The sequence below is a fragment of the Somniosus microcephalus genome, chromosome 23, assembly GCF_052327205.1.
Source record: "Somniosus microcephalus isolate GS21.2 chromosome 23, FLI_Smic_1.0, whole genome shotgun sequence".
NCBI classification, from domain to species: domain Eukaryota; kingdom Metazoa; phylum Chordata; class Chondrichthyes; order Squaliformes; family Somniosidae; genus Somniosus; species Somniosus microcephalus.
This window is the reverse complement of record NC_141009.1, coordinates 17174050-17199407: the sequence shown is the minus strand read 5'-3', so window position 1 is coordinate 17199407 and position 25358 is coordinate 17174050. Positions and strand designations below refer to the sequence as shown.

At 40.2% G+C, this 25358-nt stretch overlaps 1 protein-coding gene across 7 annotated transcripts in view; it reads left to right on the top strand.

The window, feature by feature from the left end:
- Positions 1 to 25358, top strand: part of LOC147101694 (rap guanine nucleotide exchange factor 1-like) — a 196453-nt gene that overhangs the window by 125259 nt on the left and 45836 nt on the right. The window contains exons 11-14 of one of the 7 annotated variants that reach the window (XM_085965506.1): positions 5913 to 6092; positions 18642 to 18896; positions 22948 to 23040; positions 25173 to 25196. The exons of 1 other annotated variant lie outside the window; for it this stretch is intronic. In XM_085965506.1, coding sequence (XP_085821632.1) covers positions 5913 to 6092; positions 18642 to 18896; positions 22948 to 23040; positions 25173 to 25196 — 552 coding nt within the window. Of the gene's footprint in view, positions 1 to 5909; positions 6093 to 18641; positions 18897 to 22947; positions 23041 to 25172; positions 25197 to 25358 lie in introns of all 7 variants that reach the window. 5 more of the 7 variants (XM_085965505.1, XM_085965507.1, XM_085965508.1 and 2 more) reach the window with 5 other exon arrangements.

Sequence of the window (25358 nt, the reverse complement as noted above, 5' to 3'; positions counted from 1 at the left end):
GTGGGCTGTAGCTAATGTACATTTTTCCATTTTAAGAAGCTTGGCGCAACTTTTATCATCCACTGTGGTGCCTCAATTTTTTTTGATAATTCTATGGTTTTTGGATGGAAAGGATTTAAATATGCACCGTACTAAATAGACTTTTTAATTGCTAATGCATTATGTTTTGCAGTCAGTTCTTGCTCGTAACAACTTAACCTAATTTCTCAAAAGTGATTGTATATTCAGTGAATTATTTGGTTAATCCCATGTTCAGACATGTTAAAATAGGAAATTGGCCACTAGAGTTGTAACTTTTTTTTCATTTTAAATGTACAATTGGTGTTTAACTTTTTAAAAATAGCACCACTCTATTTTTGACGAGTTGTAGTATGTGCAGTTTAAAATACTGTGATCAGTTGAAGCCTTTGTGTCTCATTCAGTTCCAAGCTAGGTCCTTCCAGGCCTTTCTGTGGTATCTGTGTGGTATCTCTTGCTTTTCATTAAGGCTTGAGGTTGTGTTTGATATGTATTGCTTAGATTTTTCTGACCACTTATATTTTTTTGGGGGGTGGAGGAAGCGTGGTTGGGCAAAGGGAAATTAGTTCCAGGCAAGAAAAGAAATCAATCTATTTTTTGAGCTTACTTTGGTCAGTTAGATGCTGAACCTGGAATTTCTAGGTACATATATGGTTGATTGCAGTACATTGCAGACTTTGGTGAGTAAGATCATCGCTTAACATTTTGACTCACTCTCCACATACTAGGCCCTGTACCTATTGGGGTAAATTTTGTGTGCCTGTCCCTTTTGGCACAGAATAAAGTGTTTAAACTAGTGGTTCGAAGTCTTCAAAACTGCCAAAGACTCCGTCATTCTTTATCTATTCAGCTTCCATAGTTCATTAATGTAATTCTCCTAATTTCCACTGCCCATTTTGCCGCTGTGTGATTTAAGTAGCTACTGATGGTGGGCAGATTGATGCTCCGTATTGGATTTGGTTTTGCTGCATGGCATGGCCCACATTGATGCTAGATCTGTTATATTTTTATTGAACATAAGCAAACCAGTTTAGGCTTTGGGAAAGAAGGTGCAAAGGAAAGCGTGAATTAATTTAAGCCACCGTAAGCTTACACCTAAATAAATGTATTCCTTTTGCATTACTTGTTAAATTATAAATTATTTATAGTCTTTTTTATGAAGGGTCTTCCTTGTAATTTTTATTTCATGCTTAGTTAGAGACAGAAGACTGCCGGTGCCGTTGTAACTCTTGTGATTGTAATACAATTCCCAGCCCGTCCAAATCATACCTGAGCGCTTGAAATTTAAAAAAAAATAATAAACAATGGGTAAATATGCTGTTGGGTAGAAAGTATTAATGCCCTGCTTATACTTTTATTTTCTATATCTATATGCTTTTAGCAACCCACTTAATTACATTTGTTCCTTTCCCTAGTCTTGTTTACACGGTGGAGCCACCTTTTTGCACGGTTAGCTAGACTCTCGTCAATGTAACAACAGAAAACGCTGGAAAAACTCAGCTGGCCAGGGCAGCATCCGTGGAGAGAGAAACGGAGTTAACGTTTCAGGTCGAAGACCCTTCGTCAGAACTGGAAAAAAAAAGCAGAAAAAGGGATAGATTTTAAAGCAAGTGGGGGCTGGGAAAAGAGGGAGGGGATGAAAGAACAAAAGGGAAGGTCAGAGGATAGACAGCAGGAGAGATTAAGAGACATTGAGATATTCAAGGAATAAAGGATGGCTCAAGATGAAGTGTGAATGGTGCTGGCAGAATGAAGGACAGCTGCCATGTGGGAGGGAAGAAAAAAGCCCAGACGACAGTGTGGATTAAAAAAAAAAGGGAAGGGAAAATATATGTGTGTGATCGGGGCTGAGGTTATGATCTGAAATTGTTGAACTCTATGTGGAGTCCAGAGGGCTGTAGAATGCCTAATCGAAAGATGAGGTGCTGTTCCTCGAGCTCTTGTCAATGTATTCACTGGTCTCAATCTCCATAACAGTTAAGAGAAATGGTGCTCATTGTGCCACATTATGTACAATTACTTAAACTTGCATATATTCCTTTTTTGTTGTGCCTTTGTTTATCGTGGCAAAACGTTGGATTCAAACCATCTGAGGTTAAGCCTAAAATGGTGGGTTTTTTTGACGCTATCAAAGCAACATTGCAGGTTTTTATTGGTAAGCATGTGCAGGGTTATACCAGGATTGCTGCTTTTGTAGTTTTGTGCTGTTGTAAATAAGATACTAGAAATGGTCCAGACTTTTGAGTTGATGGTTGAGGTTTGCAAGATCAAGTGTTTCAGAATTGGAGTGCTTGAGGATGGAAAGGACAACTTGTGGGATGAGTTCTGCCTTGCGTAAAAGCATTTGTTAATCAATCATTGAGTGGTATTGGTAGCTGTCCTTTGCTGGTTAATGATCACTAAAAGGATTGCATTTAGATTGTGACTGGTACTTCATTACAGTAACATACAAAGTTTCTCATTAACTGATTATATATGCCATAAGGGAGCATTTGAATCCAACATCATGGTTTGAAGTGAATATGTAAATGTATTATTTTTGGGATGGATAGTCTGATGAGCGTTCAGTTTCCTTTGCACCTTCAAAGATGAGCATTGTTGATTTGTGGTAGGATTTTTGACTTTCTTGGAAAGTTGCAATTTTTTTTGTAATTTTGATAACTTGGAATTGGTATTTAGTTGCGGCTTAGAGTAGAAATGGCTAGTGGTAATCCTTTTGGCAGGCTTGACATTTTCTCATATACTTTGCAATGCCTTGTTATCCTTCATCTTTTAGTCACTTTCCATTTAGAAGCTGCTTATTGTATTTAATGTACCAAGTGTTTGGACACTGTCTGTAAATATGGAATTTGAATACAGGTAGACTACCCTTTATCCGAACTTCTGAAAACCGAAACCCTCTAAAAACCAAAGGTTTTTTCGTTCAGCGTAAGTCGTGCGCATGACCCCGACCCCCCACCCTTTCGGATAAGGGATAGTGTATCCTTTATCCGCACTTCCGAAAACCGAAATCCTCTGAAAACCGAAAGGTTTCGTTCAGCGTAAGTCATGCGCACGACCCCGACTGCCGACCCCCACCCCCAACAAATTTCCCAGTCTTATAAAATACCTTCTGAAATCCGAAATTTTCCGAAAACCGAAACACGGCTGGTCCCGAGGTTTTCGGATAAAGGATAGTCTACCTGTACTTTGAAGAGAAGGTTTTTACAAAGAAATCTTTAAATTATGATCCTGCATTCAACTCTAGTGCTGTGGGTCACCTTTGAACCAGCAATTTACATTCTTCAGAAGACCGGACAATGAAGCCTAGATTTCTGACAGTTTGGTGAAACCGCAATGTACATACATTGACTGAGCTGTCCACACTTGTGCCAAGCACAAACATTTGAATGCATCGAGTCTGCTATAGTGAACGGACCATATTTTTGAAAGTGCAGTTATTGAAATCACACATGGGGAAGCGACCATACTCTCTGACCCAAGCATGTTTACATGACACTCACTGACACCAGCTCCACCAAATGGCAGGCAGGTCTGCCAATGTTGGAGACTGTCCAGTGAGTTTGGAGCGCAGAGGCACGAATATGGCCAAACACTAGAGTATAAAGTTTGTTTTACCGTGAAGATAATTTTTTTTTTTTTAAAAACGTGTCATTTTCTGATTTCCTGATTTAAAAAAAAAAAATCGCATGTAAAATACTCGAATTTTTGATTATACAACTTTGTTTAGCTTCATCCAGATTAAATTTTTTTCTGTCAAGCCAGTTGTTTGATATGCATAGAAACCCGTGCACCATCCACACCAAATCACTGAGAAATCCACGCAGTTTCTGATATGGAGCGCAGACTCTTAGGAAGATGTTAGCAAGTGCCAAAGGCCTAGGGGTCTCCAAGAGACATAGTACTGCTTGAGTTTAACCAGCTTACCAGCACAGATTCCGGCTGCACGTTCAGCCAGGATCATCCTGTTCATTAGGGTATTATTTTAGTTATTTCTGGTTGAGTGGGAAGAATCCCAGCCCCAGTGGCAGGCCTTACCCCTCTAGCTCCCAAAAACGGAACATGGATTGGCTAGTCAGTTATCAGCAGTGCTCTGGAGTACTGTAGACCTGCCTGGCCCAGGGATGAGTGAGTTCAGTTATATGAAGAGACTAGAGAAGCTGGGATTGTTCTCCTTAAAGCAGAGACAATTAAGGAGAGATTTAATGAGAGGTGTTCAAAATTCTGAGTTTTGATCGAGTTAAAAAGGAGAAACTATTACCACTGGTGGTAACCAGAGGACACAGATTTAAGACTTGGCAAAAGAACCAGAGGGGAGATGAGAGATTTTCTTACACAGCGAATTATGATGATCTGGAATTCATTGCCTGAGAGGCTGGTGAAAGCAGATTCAGTAGTAACTTTCAAAAGGAAATTGGATATAAAAGGAAAAAGTTGCAAGATTATGGGGAAAGAGCAGGGGATTAGGATTAATTGGATAGATCTTTCAAAGAGCTGGCACAGGCACAGTGGGTCGAATGGCCGCCTCCTGTACTGTAAGATTCTGTAATTCCTATCCGATTAGAGTCTGCCAAGTAAGGTTCTGACTAAGTCCAAGTTGTCGTCAGGTGTTTCATCTTGGAACCAATTAAAGGAAAGAGCTCACAATCCCATCCCCCATCCACGCAGTACCACTATTTACGCTCCACCAAGGATGATGCAGTGAAATACTGTACAGCTGTAGCTGATCATCATTACAGCTTACCACACACAAATGAAACCGTTGAAATTGGCAGCTCTATCCAGCGGCACATGGGCACAACACGTCCGTTGACTATTGAAGGATTGCAGAAAATGGTCAGTAATGCAGATACTATTTTACAGTTTACACCACTTCTTTTCAAAGCAGGATGCCTTGTGCTTTTGTTTTGAGTGTCTGGGCACTGAAAAATATTCTGAATTGATGTTGCTGTTTTTTTTTGATTTTCATATTTTTGTTTGGTTTGGAGCCCATTGCAGCCTCTCCAAATGTGGTCTTGCCATCACTGAATTGTATTCAGATGAATAAACAATGAATTTCTGATCTCTGTCAAACAACCTGGAGGAGGTGCAGAGAGGAAGCACTTCTCCAAAGAAATCGGATGTTTAGTGTACCGAATAATATCAACAGAAATTGAGGAGCAGCCTTTTTAAATTTGGGATGGACTTGTGCTGGTGGGGGAGACAAAGAAATTAAAAGAATGGCTGTACTATTAAAAAGACTGAAATCCATGCTTTTGGGTTTTTTCACAACACGTTGCACTACCTACCACCTTTGGTTGAAAAAAGAACTAAGGTTGGACCACGTGTTACATGAAGGAAAAAAAGATTGCTTAATACAGAATTAAAGGGACCTCCACCAGTAGTAATTCTAGCCAGTTAGATTGCCCATGGTCTGTGGAGAATAATTTGAAGAATCCAGCACCTAAAAGTGAGTAATTTGCCTTCCCTGATTAGCATTATTTGTGTGAACAATTATGCTCCTAGAAAGAAACGATCAACATGGAAAGGTATGCTGTGTAGATGAAACCATATGAAAAACCTCTTTCAACTGAGACTCTGTCCTTGGAAAAAATGTCAAAGGTGACGTGTCAGTAAAACTTTGCTTGAATAAATTCTACACGAAATACTGGAGCCAAGCATCTACTTAACATCCCGTGACATTTGGTGGAACCACTGCAAATATCAAAAATGAAATATTATCGTTTTAATTAATCTGTATAGTTGTGTAAATATTTCAGCCTTAATAATTGACTTTTTAATAACACGAAATATCCTCCAAGATGTAGTTTGCTCCCTTTACTATTGACCGTTTCTGTCTCTATCTCTTTGTGTGTGTGTGTGTCTCTCTCTCTCTCCACTGATGTTCCCAGCAGGCATCCTATGCTGTTGCTTCATCTTCCTACTCCTCCTCCTTCTCTTCCACCTCCGCTTCTTTCTATCTTCATCAGTCGAAGGTGCTTGTCCTGCCTGACGACGCCAGTACTGCTACCAGTATCAGCATGTCCGTCTCCAATTCCTTCCTGAGTCGTCACAACTCCTTATCCTCATCTTCGGTGAGTGTGCTGCCTAAAGCTTGTGTCTTGTGATCTTCTCTGTGAGCATTCTTCCATCTGCCTCAGCTACTCAAAAAAAGGTCAGACTGGACTGTAATAGTTGGGCTCTGAAAACAAAACACTGCATTATCGTCGGTTTGAGAATCGCATGTTGGCTGTTTATCTGGGGTGATGTAACTTGTGATCAAGAATTTTTATTTGCAATTCCTGAATTGGAGCTAGGTAACTAAAATGGTAGGAGGGGTTTACTAACCAAAATTATTGTTACATTGGATGACTCTAGTTTCAGGTTGAGTGCCTTTCAAAACTGCAGAGTTTGCATCAGAATTTTGTGTGTGCAAGCAACTGAAATTTCAAGTTGCCAGAGTGACCTGAACAGATGTTCATATATAAAATGACAGCCATGCAGACTCCTAACATTATACCATTACAAAAAAAATTGCAGGTGTTGTATGAAATAAGATTGCATTCTGAGCCTTTAGTACTCAGCATAAAGTAGTGGTTGTAGGGATCAAGAGGCTTGGGGGAAGAGGAGGAAATTTTTGCTGGGCCTCGTTAGAAATCCTGGAAGCTTTCCTATCCATTATCCAGCATTATGTAACTCAACGATGGATGCAGAATCTGCATGCTTTGAATGGGTTGCTCATCTTAGCTGTTTGCAGAATAAATGTTTTACAGGCTAATAAAGGTTTTTATTTTATGTAGTTTACCTGCCTTTGTCATGAAGTTCCTATTTTGATAAACAGATATCTGATCGAAACATGGAATTTACAAAGTCTCATTTTCATTTCGATTTGTCAGAGACCCTGATTCCTGAACCGTACAATTTCTTGTGAAATTAGTTAATTGCTTATTATCGTTCAACTAAAGCCTTTTTTCCCCCCCCATTTGAGTTTCTCTACTTTGTAATGCACATATATAAACTGTCAATAATGCAACATGAGCTGTTACCATGGGGGAACATGACTGAAAGGCTACTGTTTTGTGAGGTTAATCACCGCCTTTGCAAAAGTGCAATATTTGTTGAACATATCTGAAATATGACTAGTCTTTTCTGGTTTCTTTAACACATACTGTAAATAGAGACCGCTTCCATATAACTGTTTTATGAATTTCAGCCATGGGTTTCAAGAAAATAAATATATGCAAAGTCATTGCCACTTCTGTGATGCAGGATTTTCCGTTGTTTTCACTCCTACCTCCCCTCATTCCACTTCAAACACTATGACCTCCACAGCTCTTCCCAGAATTCTCCTGGTCATTCTTTCATATTCCTCGTGCTAAACTGGATCCCCACTCCCTGGTCAGCTCAACCAGTTAATTTCTAGGCAGCCATTTTTCAGCCAGTCGCCTCCAACTGATGTGTTGACTCCCTGGGTATCTTCACTTCCTGAGTCACCCTGTAATCCTCCGCCAGTGGTGAGCATATGTGCAGTCAACTAATTGCACATGATTAACAAGTCAGTACTAAGTGTTTCAACATTGAACTGTTTTTTAATGTATTAATCCAAAAGTGCTGTGACCATGAACCTTTTCCAGTTGAAGCTGGTTAAATGCAGGTTGAAATGAACTCCTCTTTGTGATTATCTTTGTTGAGCAAAATCCAACAGCACTAATTTTAAACATGGTTTTTATAAGACAGCCATTGAGAAGAGCCATGTTGGGTCAAAAATGCTCTACTATTCTTACAATCTTAAAAAATTGGATCATTAAGTGTACGTACAGGTCAAGATTCAGATTAGACTCTTCAGCTGAAAACAACTAACAGCGAATGAACATGGGACATTCGTTTATAAAAAATAAAAAAATAAAAAATTGTTATACCACCAGCTGTACTTGTGCACAGGGCCATTAGGGGAGCACAGCTGTATTCTAAAAAAATATTTCCTAGTAACTGGTATATTTCAAATGTCTTCAGCAAAACCAATGGACTGAGTAACTAAAGCAAAACATTCTTCAGTAAAGTTCTCTCAAAGGTTTTAGCAAGGAGGGGGTGGGGGCAGAATTCTAATGTTAAAAATGCCAAATACCAGTGTCATTGAAGCCTAGGCAACCGGCTTCAGAAGGATTCCTGCTAGCACAGTTCATGCTGTCATGGCTCATGGGAATGGGCAACATATGTGGAGTGGGAGAGATAATTAACGACATGCTTTATTTGTGTGATTCATGCTCTGCTCTCGCCCCAGCAAGTGACTGCATTCAAAACATTCTAGGGCTGTTCCAGACATGTCAGGCAGGCGGCTGAAGGCTGGTCACCTTGTTGCTTTGGATTGGGATCAACATGAGGTCATAAACTGTAGTGGGGATGGGCATTAGATCGCAGTAAATTAATTTCTAGTTTCTTGATTTGATCTAAAATAATAATGAATTGGTCGGTTTTTTTCAAAAGCTTTTCTTCTTGAAAATAATTACTTACCTTCCCATTACTAAAAGATCACTGATTTTTCTTAGTAGTTGTGCTACCTGTACTTTTTGACCCTAATATTTTGCCAAGTTAGAAGTGGTTACAACTTAATGCACTTAAAAAATGCGGTAAATCTAGAAATTGCAGTACCCTATAACTGGTTACATCTGTGAACTTGTTTGCACATCCATTTTAAGATTTTCATTTTTAAAAGTGGAATATTAAATTATGGTGACTGACGGTTGAGAAATGGCTAAATGAGCTGCTTGACCTGATATTTAGTGTACAGTTGTAAATTTTAATGTTTTTAATTTTTCATGTTCTGTTTGTGTTTTTAAAGGCAGTATTTTTGGAACATTACATCTTGAAGTCTTGCTCTGCCCCAACAATTGAAAATGTATTCTCCCTCCCTCTCCTCATCTGCCCCCCCCCCCCCAAAAAAAAGTCCCCCTTTTCTACTGTCCAACACTTTGAAACACAGGTGATGAATTGCTAAACGCTCTTGTTCAGTGCTGTTTCTGAACTGAGATGTTAAGTATTTGAAGGTGGTGCGGATTAACTCTCCTCCAATAGTTTTCCCCTAGCTCAAATTGGGAACTTGCATGTGAGGAGCTGCAGGAAAACTCTGCATCCTATTTACTCCAAAAAACAAAATATTAGTGCACCGAGTACCAACTGGGTACAGGAAACTTTGTGCTATCCGGAGGTGAGCTATCGGGCAATCTGGAGCCACCGGCAAAAATCAGCAGCCGTTTTTTTATTCTTTTTGTTTTTTTTTTGCTTTGTTTGAACAGTCAAGCTGTGCAAGGTCTGTAGCTATAGCAACAGCTTCAGCTACAGAGTTTTAGGGCCACACCCGAGTGTTTAGAAGCTGTTGCTAAGCAACAGTGTTTGTTGTCAAATACGGAGATAAGAATCTCCATATCTCTCAACATTAACTCTGGAGAGTACGGCACTTTTTAGGCAACGGCAGCAGCTTGGTCCCGTGGGTGCCGGATAGCACAAAGTTTCCTGTACCTTCAACTAGGCACAGGAAGGTTGAGCTGGCGATTATGATTGGTTTAGATACATCAGAGTTGCTGTGTTTTTTGGATTATTGCAGTAATATTATTTTAACCAGTAATATTAACGTGCTGACTGGACTGTAAAATGCATCTTGTTTAGATAGGATAAGTAGTGTATGAGAAACCGCAAATTAATTTGTCTCGCCATTAGTTACAGACCACGCTTGCCAAGAACAGTTGTTAGGTACAGCCTGTTGTGTTTAAGTCGTTACCTGATTGCCGACTGATTATTTTAAGATAACTAGTTTAAGAGCACAGATTTTCTGCCCTTTTTTGTTCATTTCTATTAAGTGAGCCCCCTTAGTTCTAAATCCCTAGCATTTTGTCATAATTGTGCATTTAATAATCTGTCTAGATCATACAGAAATAAACTCATATCACAAAATGCCTCTATTATTGAACTTTGTAAACTGGAGCATGCATTGGAGACTTTCAGAACAACTTTATTGTGAAAATAATGTAACATAGTTACAATTTTACTTTCACAATATTTGTAAAATGGTTTATTGTCATACAGCTTTTTTTTAAAAAGTGCACACATGTTGGCTGCAGTCTATAAATGTTTGAAAAGCTTAATTTCTTAAAAGAATAAGGGGAGAAGTGTACAAGGGGCAGGGAAGAGAAAGACTATAGTCAAGGAGATGGAGCTGTCAAACATCTAAATTACAAGTGGTCACAAGGAGACTTTTTGAAGACAGTGAGTGAGAGCAAGTGAAGTGGTTTCGGGAGAGAATTTAAGGGTAGAGGCATAGTGACTTACCGCAGAGGGAGTATGAACAAGCCGTAGCCAAGAATGGGTGGTCCAGGTAGGGACATATGAATAGAGAAGATCACACGGTGGGGCAAAGCAGTAGAAGAGTTTGGATGGTTATTATTAGGATCTTTTAAATTGATTCACTGGGCACAGGAAACCTCTGGAGTTTGGCCAGGGTCAGGGTGATGGTCATGCAGGACTTTGTGTGGGAGAAAATAGACGGGGTGGAGTTTGGGATTCGCTAAAGATTGTGAAAGGGGGGTTGGGGGGGGGGTGGGGTGGGGGGTGTTGGTGGCCTGCATTGGAGAAACAAATCCTGGATATGATGAAGAAATGCATTTAAGACCAGTGGGGGAGAGAAATGTTCCACAGGTGAAAGAATCTGGTCTCCAATTGGACTGATGGTTTAGTCAGCAAGTATAGAATAGCTTTGAAGTTGACAGCGGTGGCAGTGCAGCCACATAGGTATCATCTCCGTACATGGGGAAACCTGACGTCGTGTGTGGGGTTAATGTCATCAAGAGATAACCTCTAACGGGTGAAAAGGAAGAGACCGGAGGTGTGCAACATGAGGAACCATGGTCATAATCACAGATGATTGTTGTCTTTGATCGGGAGAGGCTCATTGCTGTGGGTGTGGTGGAAATTGGATTGGAGGTACTCGAGTGGTGAAAGAGGTGAGCATGACTGGTTGGCTACAGCGTCTTCAAAGACCTGGGAAAAGGGCAGGCATAGAAGGACAAAAGTTCACAATCAAACTTAAAAGAAATCATTCAGATGATTCAGTTTTATAAACTATAATGCACACAGGAGAATAGTTTAAAAAAAAAAGTATATTGTATTTATGCAGTAATTTTACTCTCTAAGGTACCATTTTGGCAGTTTCTGCAGAATGACCTACTACTGTTGGAATTTTGTTACGTGTTTTGAAAATACTATTGCAGACCAAATTCAGGACAGGTGGAGGAAAATCTATACACTGAACATTGAACCTGAAGAATAGCTTTGGTTTGTTTGCAGTGTAAGTGAGGGGGTTTAAATGTGTATCATAAGGGTAATGGTTCTGATGCTGTTTTGGATTAGTAATTCAGAGTACTGAAAATCCTTTGCCCTTTTCAAATTATACATATTTCCTGTTATGTAGCATTTGGAATAAAATTGCAGAGCGAGCAATGATATTGATATTCATCTTTCCTGATTTGATTAAAATTCAATGTGTATTTTAAATATAAAGCCAACACATATTTTTAAATGATTTAAAATGATATGCTAATTTTCAACCAAAAAACACAAGACTGGAGATATATTGGAGCTGCTGAATTTTGAATAATCTAATGCTCTTCAGATCAAGTTATAAACTTATGGGGTGTTCTCTTTAAAGTAAATTGGACATCACCATTGCTGCAAGACGTTGTTGCGTTTCAACCCCCTTGGACCACGTTGAGAAGTTCTTAATCCCCCATTTGAGGGTGGGGGGCGCTGGGTGGCCCCCAATTTTGTGTAAGCTCACAAAAGCAAAATAGTGTGCATGTTGGAAATTGGAAATAAAAACGAAATGCTGGAAATACTCAGCAGGTCAGGCAGCATCTGTGGAGAGAGAAAAACAAAGTTAATGTTTCAGATCGATGACCTTTCATTAGAACTGGAAAAAGTTAGAGATGTAACGGGTTTTAAGCAAGTACAGAGGCAGGGAATTGGGGGAGGGAAGGGAAGGTCTGTGATGGGGTGGAAGGCAGGAGGGATTAAATGGCAGAAGGGGATGGTAATGGGACAAGTGAAGAAACAAATGATAGGTCTAGAGGAGGTGTAAATGGAGAATCATTGCCAACAGCTGCCATCTGGAAAAAATGGGGGGCAGTGGTTCTGATCTGAATTGTTGAACTATTTGTTAAGTCTGGAAGGCTATAACGTGCCTAATCGAAAGATGAGGTGCTGTTTCTCGAACTTACCTTGAGCTTCATTGGAACAGTGTAGGAGACCAAGGACAGAGAGGTGGTAGTGGGGCAGAGAATTCAAATGACTGATGACCAGAAGTTTGGGGTCACGCTTGCAGACTGAACGGAGCTGTTCCACAAAGCGATCACCCAATCTGTGATTGGTCTCCCCAATGTAGAGGGGACCCGCATCGTGAGCAACGAATACAGTATATTAAATTGAAAGAAATACAAGTAAATCGCTGTTTCACCTGGAAGGAGTGTTTGAGGCCCTGGACAGAGGGAAGGGAGGAGGTAAAAGGGCAGGTATTGCATCTCCTACGTTTGCATGGGAAGGGGAGGGGGTGGGCAAGGGTGTTGCGGAGGGAACGGTCCCTTCAGAATACTGAAAGGGGAGGGGAAGATGTGTTTGCAGGTGGCATTACACTGGAGATGGCTGAGGATGATCCGTCGAATGTGGAGGCTGGTAAGGTGGAAAGTGAGCACAAGCTTCATTGGAACATTGAAATCCTATCGTGGTTCTGGGAGGGAGGGAGGGGTGAGAAGTAGTGCGGGAAATGGGACAGACACAGTCGAGGGCCCTGTCGATCACGGTGGAGGGGAATCCTCGGTTGATGAAAAAGGAAGACATATTGGAAGCACTGGTATGGAAGGTGGCACCGGCAGAATAGATGGGACGGAAACTGGGAGAATGGAATCGAGTCCTTGGAGGAAGTGGGGTGGAAGGAAGTGTAATCAAGGTAGCTGTGGGAGTCAGTGGGCTTATAGTGGATATTGGTCGATAGGCTATCCCCAGAAGTGGAGATAGAGAAGTCGAGGAAGAGAAGAGTCTGAGATGGACCATGTGAAGGCGAGGGAAGGGTAGAAATTGGAAGCAAAGTTGATTAAATTTCCCATTAAGGGGTGAGCAGGAAACTGCACCGATACAGTCATCAATGTACCGGAAAAAGAGGTGAGGAAGGAGACTTGAGTAGGACTGAAACAAAGAATGTTCCACCTATCCCACGAAAAGGCAGGCATAACTCAGACCCATACGGGTTCCCATAGCAGCGCCTTTTTTTTGGAGGAAGTGAGTGGAGTCAAAGGAGAAGTTGTTCAGTGTGAGAACCAGTTCAGCCAGGCGAAGGGAGAGGGTGGTGGTGGTGGATGGGGACTTGTTGGACCTCCGTTCAAGGAAGAAGTGGAGAGCCCTTTGTGTAAGCTTGCATTGTGGGAGAGCAATACGCTGCAGATACTTGAAGAATTTGTGATGTCACACTGGCATCGTGACCTGATATTTGCATCGAGGTGTCATGTTATTTTTCCATCCTGTCTGGATTCAGTAGCTACAGTGGACATTAATTGGCACCCCGTAACCACCTAGAATGCCTGCTGTATGCTCGTTCCAGACCCTATTCGGGCAGTTCATGTAACTACTTTCCAACCTCATTTCCGTCTAATGCGGTGCTAGTTCTCAATTGGAAGTTTCACTTGGGTACTAGTCACCATCATTCTTGAGCTAATTACCTCGACCTTTAATTCAATATGGCTTAATTATCATTCATCGATATGAAAGATTTCTACTTTCTTAAATTGTTTAATCGTATCTAATGATCACTGTTTTAACATTGTGCCAGTAATAATGCACCCTTCTAAACCTACCCTCCCAAAAAAACCTTTCATATTCATTTGCACATATATGGTTGGTAAGTTTCACGCAGGGGGGGGACATTAAGTTCAACAACAACAACAATTTGCATTTATATAGCGCTTTTAAAGTAAAACTTCTCGAGGCCCTTCACAGGAGCGATATTATCAAACAACATTTGGAACTGAGCCACATTAGATACTAGCGCAGTTGACCAAAAACTTGGTCGAAGCGGTTGGTTCTAAACAGTGTCTTAAAGGAGGTGAGAGCGAGAGGCGGAGAGGTTTAGGGAGGGAATTCCAGAGCTTGGGGCCTAGGCAGCTGGAGGCACGGCCGCCAATGGTGGAGCGATGAAAATCGGGACTCTGCCAGAGGCCAGAATTGGAGGAGCGCAGAGCTCTCGGTTGTAGAGTTGGAGGTAGATGGAGAGGTTTTGGGGGGGGGGGGGAGGGGGTGGGGGGGTCAGGATGAGAATTTTGAAATCGAGGCATTGCCGGACTGGGAGCCACTGTAGGTGTGTGAGCGGGACTTGGTGCAAGTTCAGATACGGGCAGCAGAGTTTTGGAGGAGCTCAAGTTTACGGAGGGATGGGATGCCGGCCAATGATGTCACTTTGCTGCTGTGCAATCTTTTAACTTGGGGTAGCAACATGATCTTGAGAACCAAGATAAGTAAATCAAGCAGATATAAATATATTGGATTCTTTTTCCAATACACTTCTGGATTATCCAGTCTAGTAGTGTTTCATTACGACAGATTTCAATTGAGTCTGTTGATAAGTTACAGCAGCATTAATTAGTAACTGCCTTGTTATGAAGGTTGTGGATAAATAAATGGAGCTGCAACTTAAGATTTATTATGCACAGACATGCACTGTACCAATCTGTGACATTATAAAACTTTGACTTCCTTATAAAATCCTCCATTCAATAGCCATATTTAATTTCTCTGGTTCAAATAAATGCTAATCTACATAAATGTTTGTCGACAAAGAAATGTTTATTTTGCAAGCAGTAATAGTTGCATAATACTCAGTTAAAAATGCTTCACAAATTATGGAACAGTAGATAAATGCACAGTTAAGACACTTGTACAAGCTATGCCAAAAGACTGATGAAGTATTTTTGATATTTGGGGCCCCATTGTAGCCCAAATCTATGTAAATACTATCTTAAATGGTAGACAAAACAATTGCATCTACAGACTCACATCGTTGTGATATTATTCATGTAGTGTGGAAAAAATGGCTAAGTACATGCTCTGCCAGCTAAATAATACAGGAAACTTTCTGGTATCCGGCACTGACGGGACAGAGCTGGTGCCGTCCCATCAAAACTGCTGTAGAAACCAGCGCTAATGTTAAAACATATGGAGCTTCTGAGCTCCATGTGAAGCAACAAACCCTGTTGCTTAGCAACAGCTTCAAAACAGTCGGCGTAGCTTGAAAGCGTCTCTGTAGCTAAGCAACAGCTTCAGCTAGACTTGCAGAGCCACGACTGGAGAAAAGCAACGAAAAGAAAAAAAACTTATCTGAACTGACTCCTGAATTTTGCCGGTGGATAGAGCTTTCCGGATATTTAACCTCCAGATAAACAAAAGTTTCCTGTATAAACACAATTGATACTGCCGTGCACTTGGACAGGCTTTTCTGTTTCGCTTTACAGATTTCAGCATTTCCTCTTGGTTGTCGTACAAATCAGTTGTGCCATTTTTAATCTTATATAAACGCAGAGAGGTCTGAGAACAAATTGTTGGTGCTCATAATGGGTGGAGCCGCTAGATTGTGTGCCATATACTGGTTTAAGAGTATTCTAAAAGTTCATGTCATTCTGGTCAGTATAGGACTGTAATTCATCTGTAACTTTGCTACAGCAGGTATCGCACACGAGTTCAATCTGGACTTGTTTACGAATGTTATCATGCGTTTGATCTTCTTGATTGATGACTTGTCCGTTATACCTGATGAGTGCAGGTGGTGTTTTTCATCAGGTAGCCTTTTTATATCATTTTCATCAAACCAGTCCTAGTGTTTACGGATTGTTGGGCCCACGACTTCCAAAGCTGCATTGTGGACTGCATCTCTGAAGCAGTTCCTGTCAGCTTCAATGTCACCAGAAGCTGTACTTAGTGATAAAATGGTTTTTAATAGCTGTGCAGAGTTCTTGTCTTGAGCAAACAGACTTGCGTTTGCTCACATTTAAGTGTTTTTTTTGCCTTGGGGCCTCCAAGGAGGTTTAATGTGAATGATGAGTTTTGGACGAATAAAGCAATGGTCTGTCCAACATTCAGCACCTCATTCCTTTGGTGATCTTGACATTGTGTATTGTCTTTTTTACTGACTAAGATGTAATCATTCAAATGCCAGTGAATAAACTCATTAAACCATCAGGAAAGCCCCCAAACTGTCTGTTCATCCAGTGGGAACATGATATGTGGTGCAAGAGAATAAATGCAAGTGTAAAACAATCCAAAAGATTCAGGGGGTTAGTTGGAAATGTTGCATAGTTCATTGGCCCCTATTTTCCGATCTCTATGGGTGTGTACGAGCTGTGTACACACCCGTAGGGACCTCGCAAGTGCATGCGCTGAAAACTGGCACTTCTGATCTGTCAAGAATTGACAGATTCTGCACCTGCCCTGGAGAAGGGCCTCTGCGGGGGGAAGAGTTCCGCTTTCTGCAGAACCTCCGCCCACTGAAAACCTTAAAAATCTTACGCCTGGTAAAAGCAGGCGTAAGGTCTGCTTTTACCAGCATGGGTTTAAAAAAGTAAAAAAATATTTTTTTTCCCACTCATTTATAATTTAAAAGTACTTTTACAACAGGTAAGTTTATTTTTAACCGCTTTTTAAAAAAAAAACTTTAATTTTTTTCCAAAAAATTAAATTCTTGTTTAAAATATTTAATTTAATGTAATTTTAACTAATTAAAAAAATGTGTGTTTTAAAATTTTTTATATTTTGATGTTTTTGTGATCCCCATTCATACTTTTGACTGGTCTTAGCTGAGACACCTGTCAAAACTGTGAAGGGGGATTCCCTGCTTCCCTTGGTTCCCCATGGCCCACGTGATCCCAGGGACGCTTGCGAACCGCGTGCGCCCCTGGGCCCTGCGCATTTCGTAGAGTAGAGGCCCAGGAGCGGAAATGTCCAGACCTCCGGAGCCCTCCGGTAAGGGCGTAGATTTTTTTTTCCCAGATCGGAGGCCTCCGCCTACAGAAAGCCTCCGATCGGAAAATACGGGTTTCCGACATTCTACATAAATGAGGACGACTGGACAGCGGTGCCCATTTCACCTTCCACCGGCCAAGGTCTTGGATGGGTCCACCCTCCTCTGAGCTAATTTTTCCCCAACCCACCAGTGTTTATAGAGCAAAATTAACTTCAGACAATTATTATGCTAAGCTTTTACTAAAAGCAGCAAAAACAGATTAACAAGAAGATGCATGCCAATCCACCAACTTGTCCATGCAAAATCTTGATATAATCTCAGTTTATGATTCGAATGCAATCCATTGCTTTCTACATACAGAAGTTGCACTCTATTAGCGATAATGATTTGATTGAATTGACAAATGTACTTTTGTGTCCAAAAGCACAAAATGAGCTAGGGGAAAGTTGTCATGCATTCAAGCTAAGTAAAAGTATACAAAATATGATTAGAGCTAGCTCGTTGACTTCCCTCTACTTGCATATTCTCTGGTTGGTCTGTGAATCATTGCCGCCTGCTTCCTCATCAGCCTGCATTGATTCCTCGTCGGACCCAATAAGATCATGGGTATCTTGAGACTGACAAGCACTGCTGTCGCAGCTGCAGCTAGATGTTGTAGCCGGTTCAATAATAGAGGTAGAGCTGAAAGTAGTCTTAATAGGACTATGACTGTTGCAACTTTCGTTGGGTAACTCCAACTGTAAAACTGACGACTGTACGACATTTTGAGAGTTTGTCGAATCTGGATGCCTGTACATTTTCTGTAGATCATCATCTATGATTTCTATGAGTTTGAAAGGCATCTCTCTCAATTGTTTCTGTCAAAAAGCTTAGAATGATTAACTTTTTAGAATTTTTGTCTGAATACACCAAGCACTTGTATTTAAATAGTACAGGAAACTTTGTGCTATCCGGCACCGATGGGACCGAGCTGTTGCCGTCCCATCAAAACTGCCGGACAAACCAGCGCTAATGTTGAAACATACGGAGATTTTTGAGCTCCGTATCTGGCAACAAACCCTGGCAACAGCTTCTAAACAGTCGGCCGTACCTTGCAAGCGTCTCTGTAGCTTAGCAACAGCTTCAGCGAGACCTTGCAGAGCCTGACTGGTGGGGAAAAAAAAGCAACGAAAAGAAAAAACGAAACGGCTCCTGATTTTTGCCGGTGGCTCGAGCGTTCCGGACAGTTAACCTCCGGATAAACCAAAGTTTCCTTTTTTTTTTTGTCTTGAACTGACCATGGTTACTTTGGCTTTCACGCTGGTATGAAACTAAACCATTAGGCTTGCCACATGACTATTTGCTCTGTTCAAACCAATGCTGTGAACAAACAGCGCAGTCTAAACTTGCCGCTGTTGAATGGGGAAAATGCCGCTCAATATATCTCATAAATTGATCACGTAGACGAAATAAACGCAGTCAGAAAGACTTGGTACATGGTGGGGGGAAGGGGAAATGATCTTTAAAAGAAATTGCTTTTAAGCAACTTACTATACTGTGGGATTGTCTGATTTTTATATTTGACCTGTGAACCTCTCGTTTTTCTCTTTCTCCTCAGTTCAAGTCGGTTTTTAGGTCCTATTCGCAGGACTTTGTTCCTCACCATCACACCTCTGCATCTCCTTCTCTCTGCACTATCTCCTCCCACTTTCCAGCTGTGCACCAATCGAGGAGCTCCGATCTAACTTTACCGGGCTCGGCTGGCATAGTGAAAGCTACGGAACCGCTGGACTGCTGTCATGACAATGCAAAGCCCGTTCCTGTCTGCCTCCCTCCTGAATCTGCTTTTCCCACCTCTCTCCAAACTTCTTCGGTGAGAACTGCTTATGAATGCTTTAGTGCTTTTCAAATCCTGCACTCTTTTTTATAAAACTCCCCTAAAACTGTGATTGGGGTAGGGGAATTCTGTTAACATCTTTAAATTTATTCCCCCCACTTACAACCAAATAAGCTTGCTTTAAATGTACAATGTCTGTTTGTGTGCCATCCGTTCAAATGGAAATCTTCTCCAAAGTAAGTTTTTAAAAAATAAATAAGGATGTTTGCAAGATGTCACTCAGCATTTAAAAGCAAATGGTCTATTGGTAAGAAAAAGTACAATTTCAGCACTGCTGATGATTTGGATTTGAAAAAAACAATGTTTATCATGTTCCTTACTGTGGAATCACTTGAGGAATCACACCGGGTGAAGTATAAGCCAGACAGAGTCCAGTTTTCTCGGCTTGTCACCAGCTTTTACTGCCAAACCCCCAACCATAGAGTATCCCCATTACCACGCCAGCCATTCTTGGATTCTAAAATTTTCAAATTGCCCAATTGTGGTGTAGGCCCACACCCATGAGGAACTACACTGAGTCCCAAACATGGAGAGACTTGCCTTCTAACATTTGGGTGCTTTTGTCTCATCAGTCTGGGCTGGCTTTGAATCCTGGTCTCAAAGGTGAAAGAACACTGCACCATCCAATACTTCTCTCCCCACCAGTCCCTGTTTGTTTTGTTATTTTTCCACTCCCTATCTTTTTGATGAGAGATTGTATTACCAGACATGCTGATCTGAACTTGGCCTGTAAATAGGAGCCCTGTTTTTTCATATTTATTTCTTGTTGAAATCTTCAATCCATTATAATGAAAACCTTTGCCTTGGCCTGAACTGTAAAGCTGATGGTAAAGCTTTTTCTAAGAAAAATATAAAATTATTTAACAATTGTAAACTCTTTTGGATTGCAATCCACTGAGTTGTTTGTGCTTAAAAGATCAAATTATTCAATAATTTGAATTAAACAACACAGCAAAGTGGGAGTTTAGTGGCTTAAAATATTAATTCAGATCATTTGAATTAAGTAATTTTGAATTAAGAGGAGTAAACTGTATACTAACGTCAAACATTCAGTAAAACATAGAGCTTAACGCTGCCTATTTCTGGGAAATTGTTGGGCGTTGGTAGTAAGACCACTAGGAAGAAGTAGTTTCTCACTATTGATGTAGCTGGTGTTCAACCAACTTCTCATATTTAAAGCCTGCTATTTAGAAAGTACTTGGGCAGAGTGCTGTTCCGTAGTTGCATTTCTAGTACGAGTAGAGGGCCGATGATCCTGCCGGTTCTTTTCATGCATTGAAATTTTCACAACCATCAGAGGCTGGTAGGTAAAGCTGTGCACCTGATTTTCCCAATTTCAGTGTTGTAAAACTGGGCAATATTCTCCAGCTAGCTACTCAAAAATACTCGAGTCCTGCAGTGCATGGATCAGTGTAATTAGGTATTTGACACACAGACATATTAGGGCATTATTTAGTTAAATGACTTTCCGGCATTAGTTTATTTCTTTAAAAAAAAAAAAAAGCTTTGTTAAGCAGTAATCCTCAATAAACAGGGTTGGATTTTAATTATAATTCAGCTAGTTGGCTATATTTTTAATGCACCTTCTGCCAGGTTAAGCTGTAATGTGTATGTAGATGGAGTGAGCATTGCATAGCACAAAGATGTCCTTTTTAAGGAAATTTCATTAAATTACTCTGGAAAAGCAATGTACAAGTATATAATTCAAGAATAAAACTTTGCTGTAAAAAGGAAATAATTGAGTTCTAGATTTTAAGCGCGGATATCGCCACAGAACTCCAGAAGTTCTTTGACAGCCCCTTCCAAAAAAAGATAAACCATTGCTCAACTATTGTCTCAACCAGATGAACTCTCAAATATACTACAAGTGGCTACAGGCCATTAACCTGCGGTTTGTCTAATTGTTTAGCTGCAAACCGGATAATTTACGGAACTCCGTAGCCAAGCTTAGTTTTTCCTGTTTATAAGTTTGTTTTTGTGGGTGAGAGGTTTATTGTTAGCTTTTTACTTGGTCTCCCCAAATTTGTTGTGTTTTAATTTGGTCAAAGTAGGTGTCGAGTAGCACACAGGAAAGGAATTACAGGCATGCTGAATCTCATGGTCACATATTTCTGGGCGCAATCATGTAGTCAGGGTTCTAAAATCAGACTCAGTTAATGGAGAGCAATTATGGTGAATATTTTGGGTGTTTTTCTAATGTTCAACGTAGCAGATTCCTTGCAAGTTTGATGGATTTTTATCAGTTAAACCTGAAAAGTGGATATCCTAATTATTCAGCTTTGCCTAAGTTGCACACGTTCTACAAAACTTAAATGTTTGTCCTCGCCTTTGTTTCATATCTGTTAATTGCATACGGCTGGCTGTTCACCCATCCGATCGTTTGCTGATCTGTAAGTCTGTACAAGCAAGTACATTAACCTGTTGCCTGAAGCCCTGTGTGCTGTAGAAGATGTCTATAAATAGGTTTGTTTTTCTTCAAATGTGCAGTCCTATCGTCACTCAGAACTGATCCAGGTTATACACTAATATATTGCAATTTGACCCATTATATCACAGTATTTGTTATTAGAATTTTTTTGAGTTGATTCTTATACCACCATATAATTTCTATATATGTTATCCTAGATTGATTTTTAAGAGTATGTTTGCACAAAGTATGTAGAGCAAGAATTTAACTTTTGCTGAAGTATAGCAGTCTGCTGTTAAGCAAAGTTAACATTTCTGCAAGATAGAGGCCAGCTAAAGAAACAACAAAATGGTGGCAAATGGATTGTGACTAATCCTATGGACTGCTGAAAATAATCTGGTGCGAGAGTTCTATCCTAGACAGAAGTAGCTATGCTTCACAGACTGATTCAGATACACACTGGTGTGTAAAGTAACAACTTTTTTCTATAAAGTTGATGGGCAGCTTTTTTTGAAGGCCACTGACTTTTTTGTCTTTTATTAGTCACGTCATCTAGTGACCCTAAGGCCGGCCTGTTGCCGAGGTTTACCTGTGTACACTGTAATATTTAATTCATTATTTCTTATGATTTTTCTCATAAGTATTTCTTATGGGTGATTTACATTTTGTTGCTTGTGATATTTACATAATGAAAGGAAGCAAGAGTGTTTTATTTTACTCTATATATTGAAAGGGGAATGAGTCTTTCAAAATACTGTACTGTGAAGTCTGTGGTGTGTCACAAGGGTGCTGTAAATAATTGAAAATTCACTTATTGGTGATTGATTATCAAGAGATTTTTTCCCCCAACTTCATTTTTGGTTGAGGTTTTGGTGAGAAATGTACCACAAATCAGCAGGACCTAAAAATAACCCCACAATATTTGGTATCTTTGATATGTTTGTGTTGAAACTTCTAACTTTGGTGCCCATGAGGCTTTCTTCATTTGGTTTAATATTTTTTAAAATAAATAATTGATGTGGAAAATAAACATTCAAAATCTAGACAGAAATAAAAACTGGAAATCTGAAACAGAAAAAGTTAGAAATACATAGCCGGTTCATCAGAATCTGAAAAAGGTAGGCTAACATTTTGGTTGGAGACTATTCATCAGAACTCGAATTACAGGCATGTGAGGATGAATCCAGTCTTCACTGTCTCGTAGAGAGGCTCCTCATTGTGAAATGTATGCAAATTGCGAGCTGGGGTGAGGGAAAAATGACGTTACTAATGCATCTCTGCTGCAAACTTATGGCCATTGCATAGACTGTTGTTGGCTGGTGCACTAGCGAAGGCCACCGCTTGGGCTGTCTTGCTGTCCAATGTGAAGTAAGCTGTACGTCACTGGAACCATGATATATTTGTGGGTGAATGGAAAAATAAACTGTAGCAGAGTATTGCAAGTACAGTATCTTTAAGAATATATAGTAAGAAGTGAGTAAACATGGGAGATTGGGCTCAAGATGCAAGTTTGAGTAATGGGGTTTGTCTGTGTGTTGATTATGGTCTTGAGTTTGGAAAGCATTGTGCAGAGAAACCAGGAGTGAGTATCTTGAGACCTTATGGTCTTGTCTCCTGTAGAGCGAGAGCAATAGTGAGGATGCTGGTGAGGGTGAATACGTCAATCTGTATTCGTCCAGCCAAACCAATGGAGACCTCTCTCACCCAGAAGCAGTAAGTAGCTTCAGAAGCATGTTGAGTCATTGCTGCTTGGCTGTAGAGGAAAGCATGCCGAAAATGGTCTTTTGTTGTGCTGCTCATATCATTGTGCTGTGAAACTCATCATTAATAAAATTAACACCCCAACCAACCACCTGCCCAGTATTGTTTTTTGCCCTGCTTAGATGGTAGCATATCACATGACAAATTTGTCTAGCAAGCACAATGTAGTTGGTAGGTCGAGATGCCATTATGGTCAGGAAGTGTTGCACTTTTTTGCCAAAGAAAATTGAGCTTAATTTGTTGAGATATAATTGGCGATTTCTACCATCAACAGTTGACATTGAAGCAAAACATAGGCCAACTTCTAATTGATAGGTAAGATTTTGTAAAATATCTAGTGTGGGTCCCTTTCTTTATGCTTAATTGCATCTGCAATGCACTACTACATCCTGCAGTAGTCCACAAAACCTAAAGCATTATTGCAACTTCCAATTCCAGGCATGCAGCGCACTGCAACACTTCAATGCACAATCACAGCTAGGATGTCATAGCTTCACCCAGCTTTATACTCGCAGGCTCAACGCAAATTTCAGTGGGCTTACAACAGCTACGATGGCATAGCACTGTCTTGACATCTAGCTTGGCATTGCTGCATCCAGTTTTGTATTTGAGGTGCCCACAGATGAAGGATGAGACTGCTTTGTCTATTTCTTCAACTGCAGTGCAAGTAGACGATTACTACATTAGTACCCAGCATCTCTCTACAGGAAAAGTCATCAATCATATTGCATCACTCAAGACATTTACAGCAGGGAATAAATCACGTTCTCGCAGTGCAGGGAACTGTGGGACACTGTTTAATTTCTGCAGCTGATTCAGCTGTGTGTACAGAATACTGAATTGCTGCTTGGTATTCCAGTCATTGATCAAACATGTAGTTGAGCAGTCTGTGGTTGTTGGTCTTGGTGGTGTAGCTTTGTAGCTTCTTATTAAAATATGTGCCTTTAACATGCCTCACTGCTACACGTATAACTGCTTGCATGGAGAATGGCTATTGGCCATTGGACTGCTTTCTCTCGCATGGCTGCAGTAATGAAAATGGATTGATTGGCTTTCTACTCCAGCCTTTCTGCATGAGAATATATTGAAAGGGCTTTCAAGAATAGTAAAAGTCTGTAACTGATTAGTTATACCAAATGAACAATCGGTTATAAACCTATTTCTCCCGATAAGTACATGCAAATATAACTACCAGTTGCTCAGTTATGCCCCTCATTGTTCCTTCTGTAGTATGTGCTACATTAATCTTGAATGATATACACCTAATACTTGTACAGATTGGAGACTAAGCAATTACCCAGTTAATTTGGGTTGATAATTGATTGGGTTGACCTGGGTCTGCTGTTTTAACAATGAAAACTCTATGGCAGACTAATCAATTTTAATTCCTTTGCTTTATGGAATTATATGTCCTAATTGACCACCCTGTTGGAATAGTGGATAAAATACTCACTCTGCAGTTTGAGGGTACAACACCAGTCTCTGTTTGGAGAATTTGCCACAGTTCTGGCAACACTGGGTGTAAAATTTGCTGCTACAAAAGTTAAGTGGGTGTATTATCCTCTACACTAAGTTGCCTATTTTGCAATTAAGGGCTACTCCTACACTAACTTTCTAAAACTATTTTGGGTACTAAATATCTCTTGCCACTCAAAATATATACTAGTGCTGACAGTAACATTTTCCAAATGTGATTTTCTGCAGCTTTCTGATTAATATAAAGTTGTTTTTTAAAGTACAGAACCATAGAATAGTCCTCAATTTAGCAAATTCATACAGATTTACAAACAAGTTGCCTATTTAGTAATAAACCTATTGGCCGGTTGACTTTGAATGCTGAAGGAGGATCTTGACAGTGACTGTACCAAGATCACAGTAAAATTATTTTACATACTCTCGGGTCGGGGAGTTCTATGATTCTGTACATTTCTCTAGTATTGGATATTTGCAGAACATAATTTTTTTGATAATATACAGTAATCAACTGATATTTAGCACTTCAAAGGTTCCTATTTCCTGGGAAGGAGAAACCCAGTGTTAGATAGTCATCGACCATTTTTTATTCTTTCTTTCTGGCTATTCAGGAAATACCGATGTGTGCTGACACTGTAAGTGATTCCATCTTTAACTTTTGGCTTAAATTACAATAGCACAATTGTACCTAGCAACTTTTAACATGTTTTTGGACAATATGATCATCAATAGTAAATAATACTTGGGAATGGCTGTAATTATTGTGGGGCCTCTCTTTATCTATGTACAGTACTTGA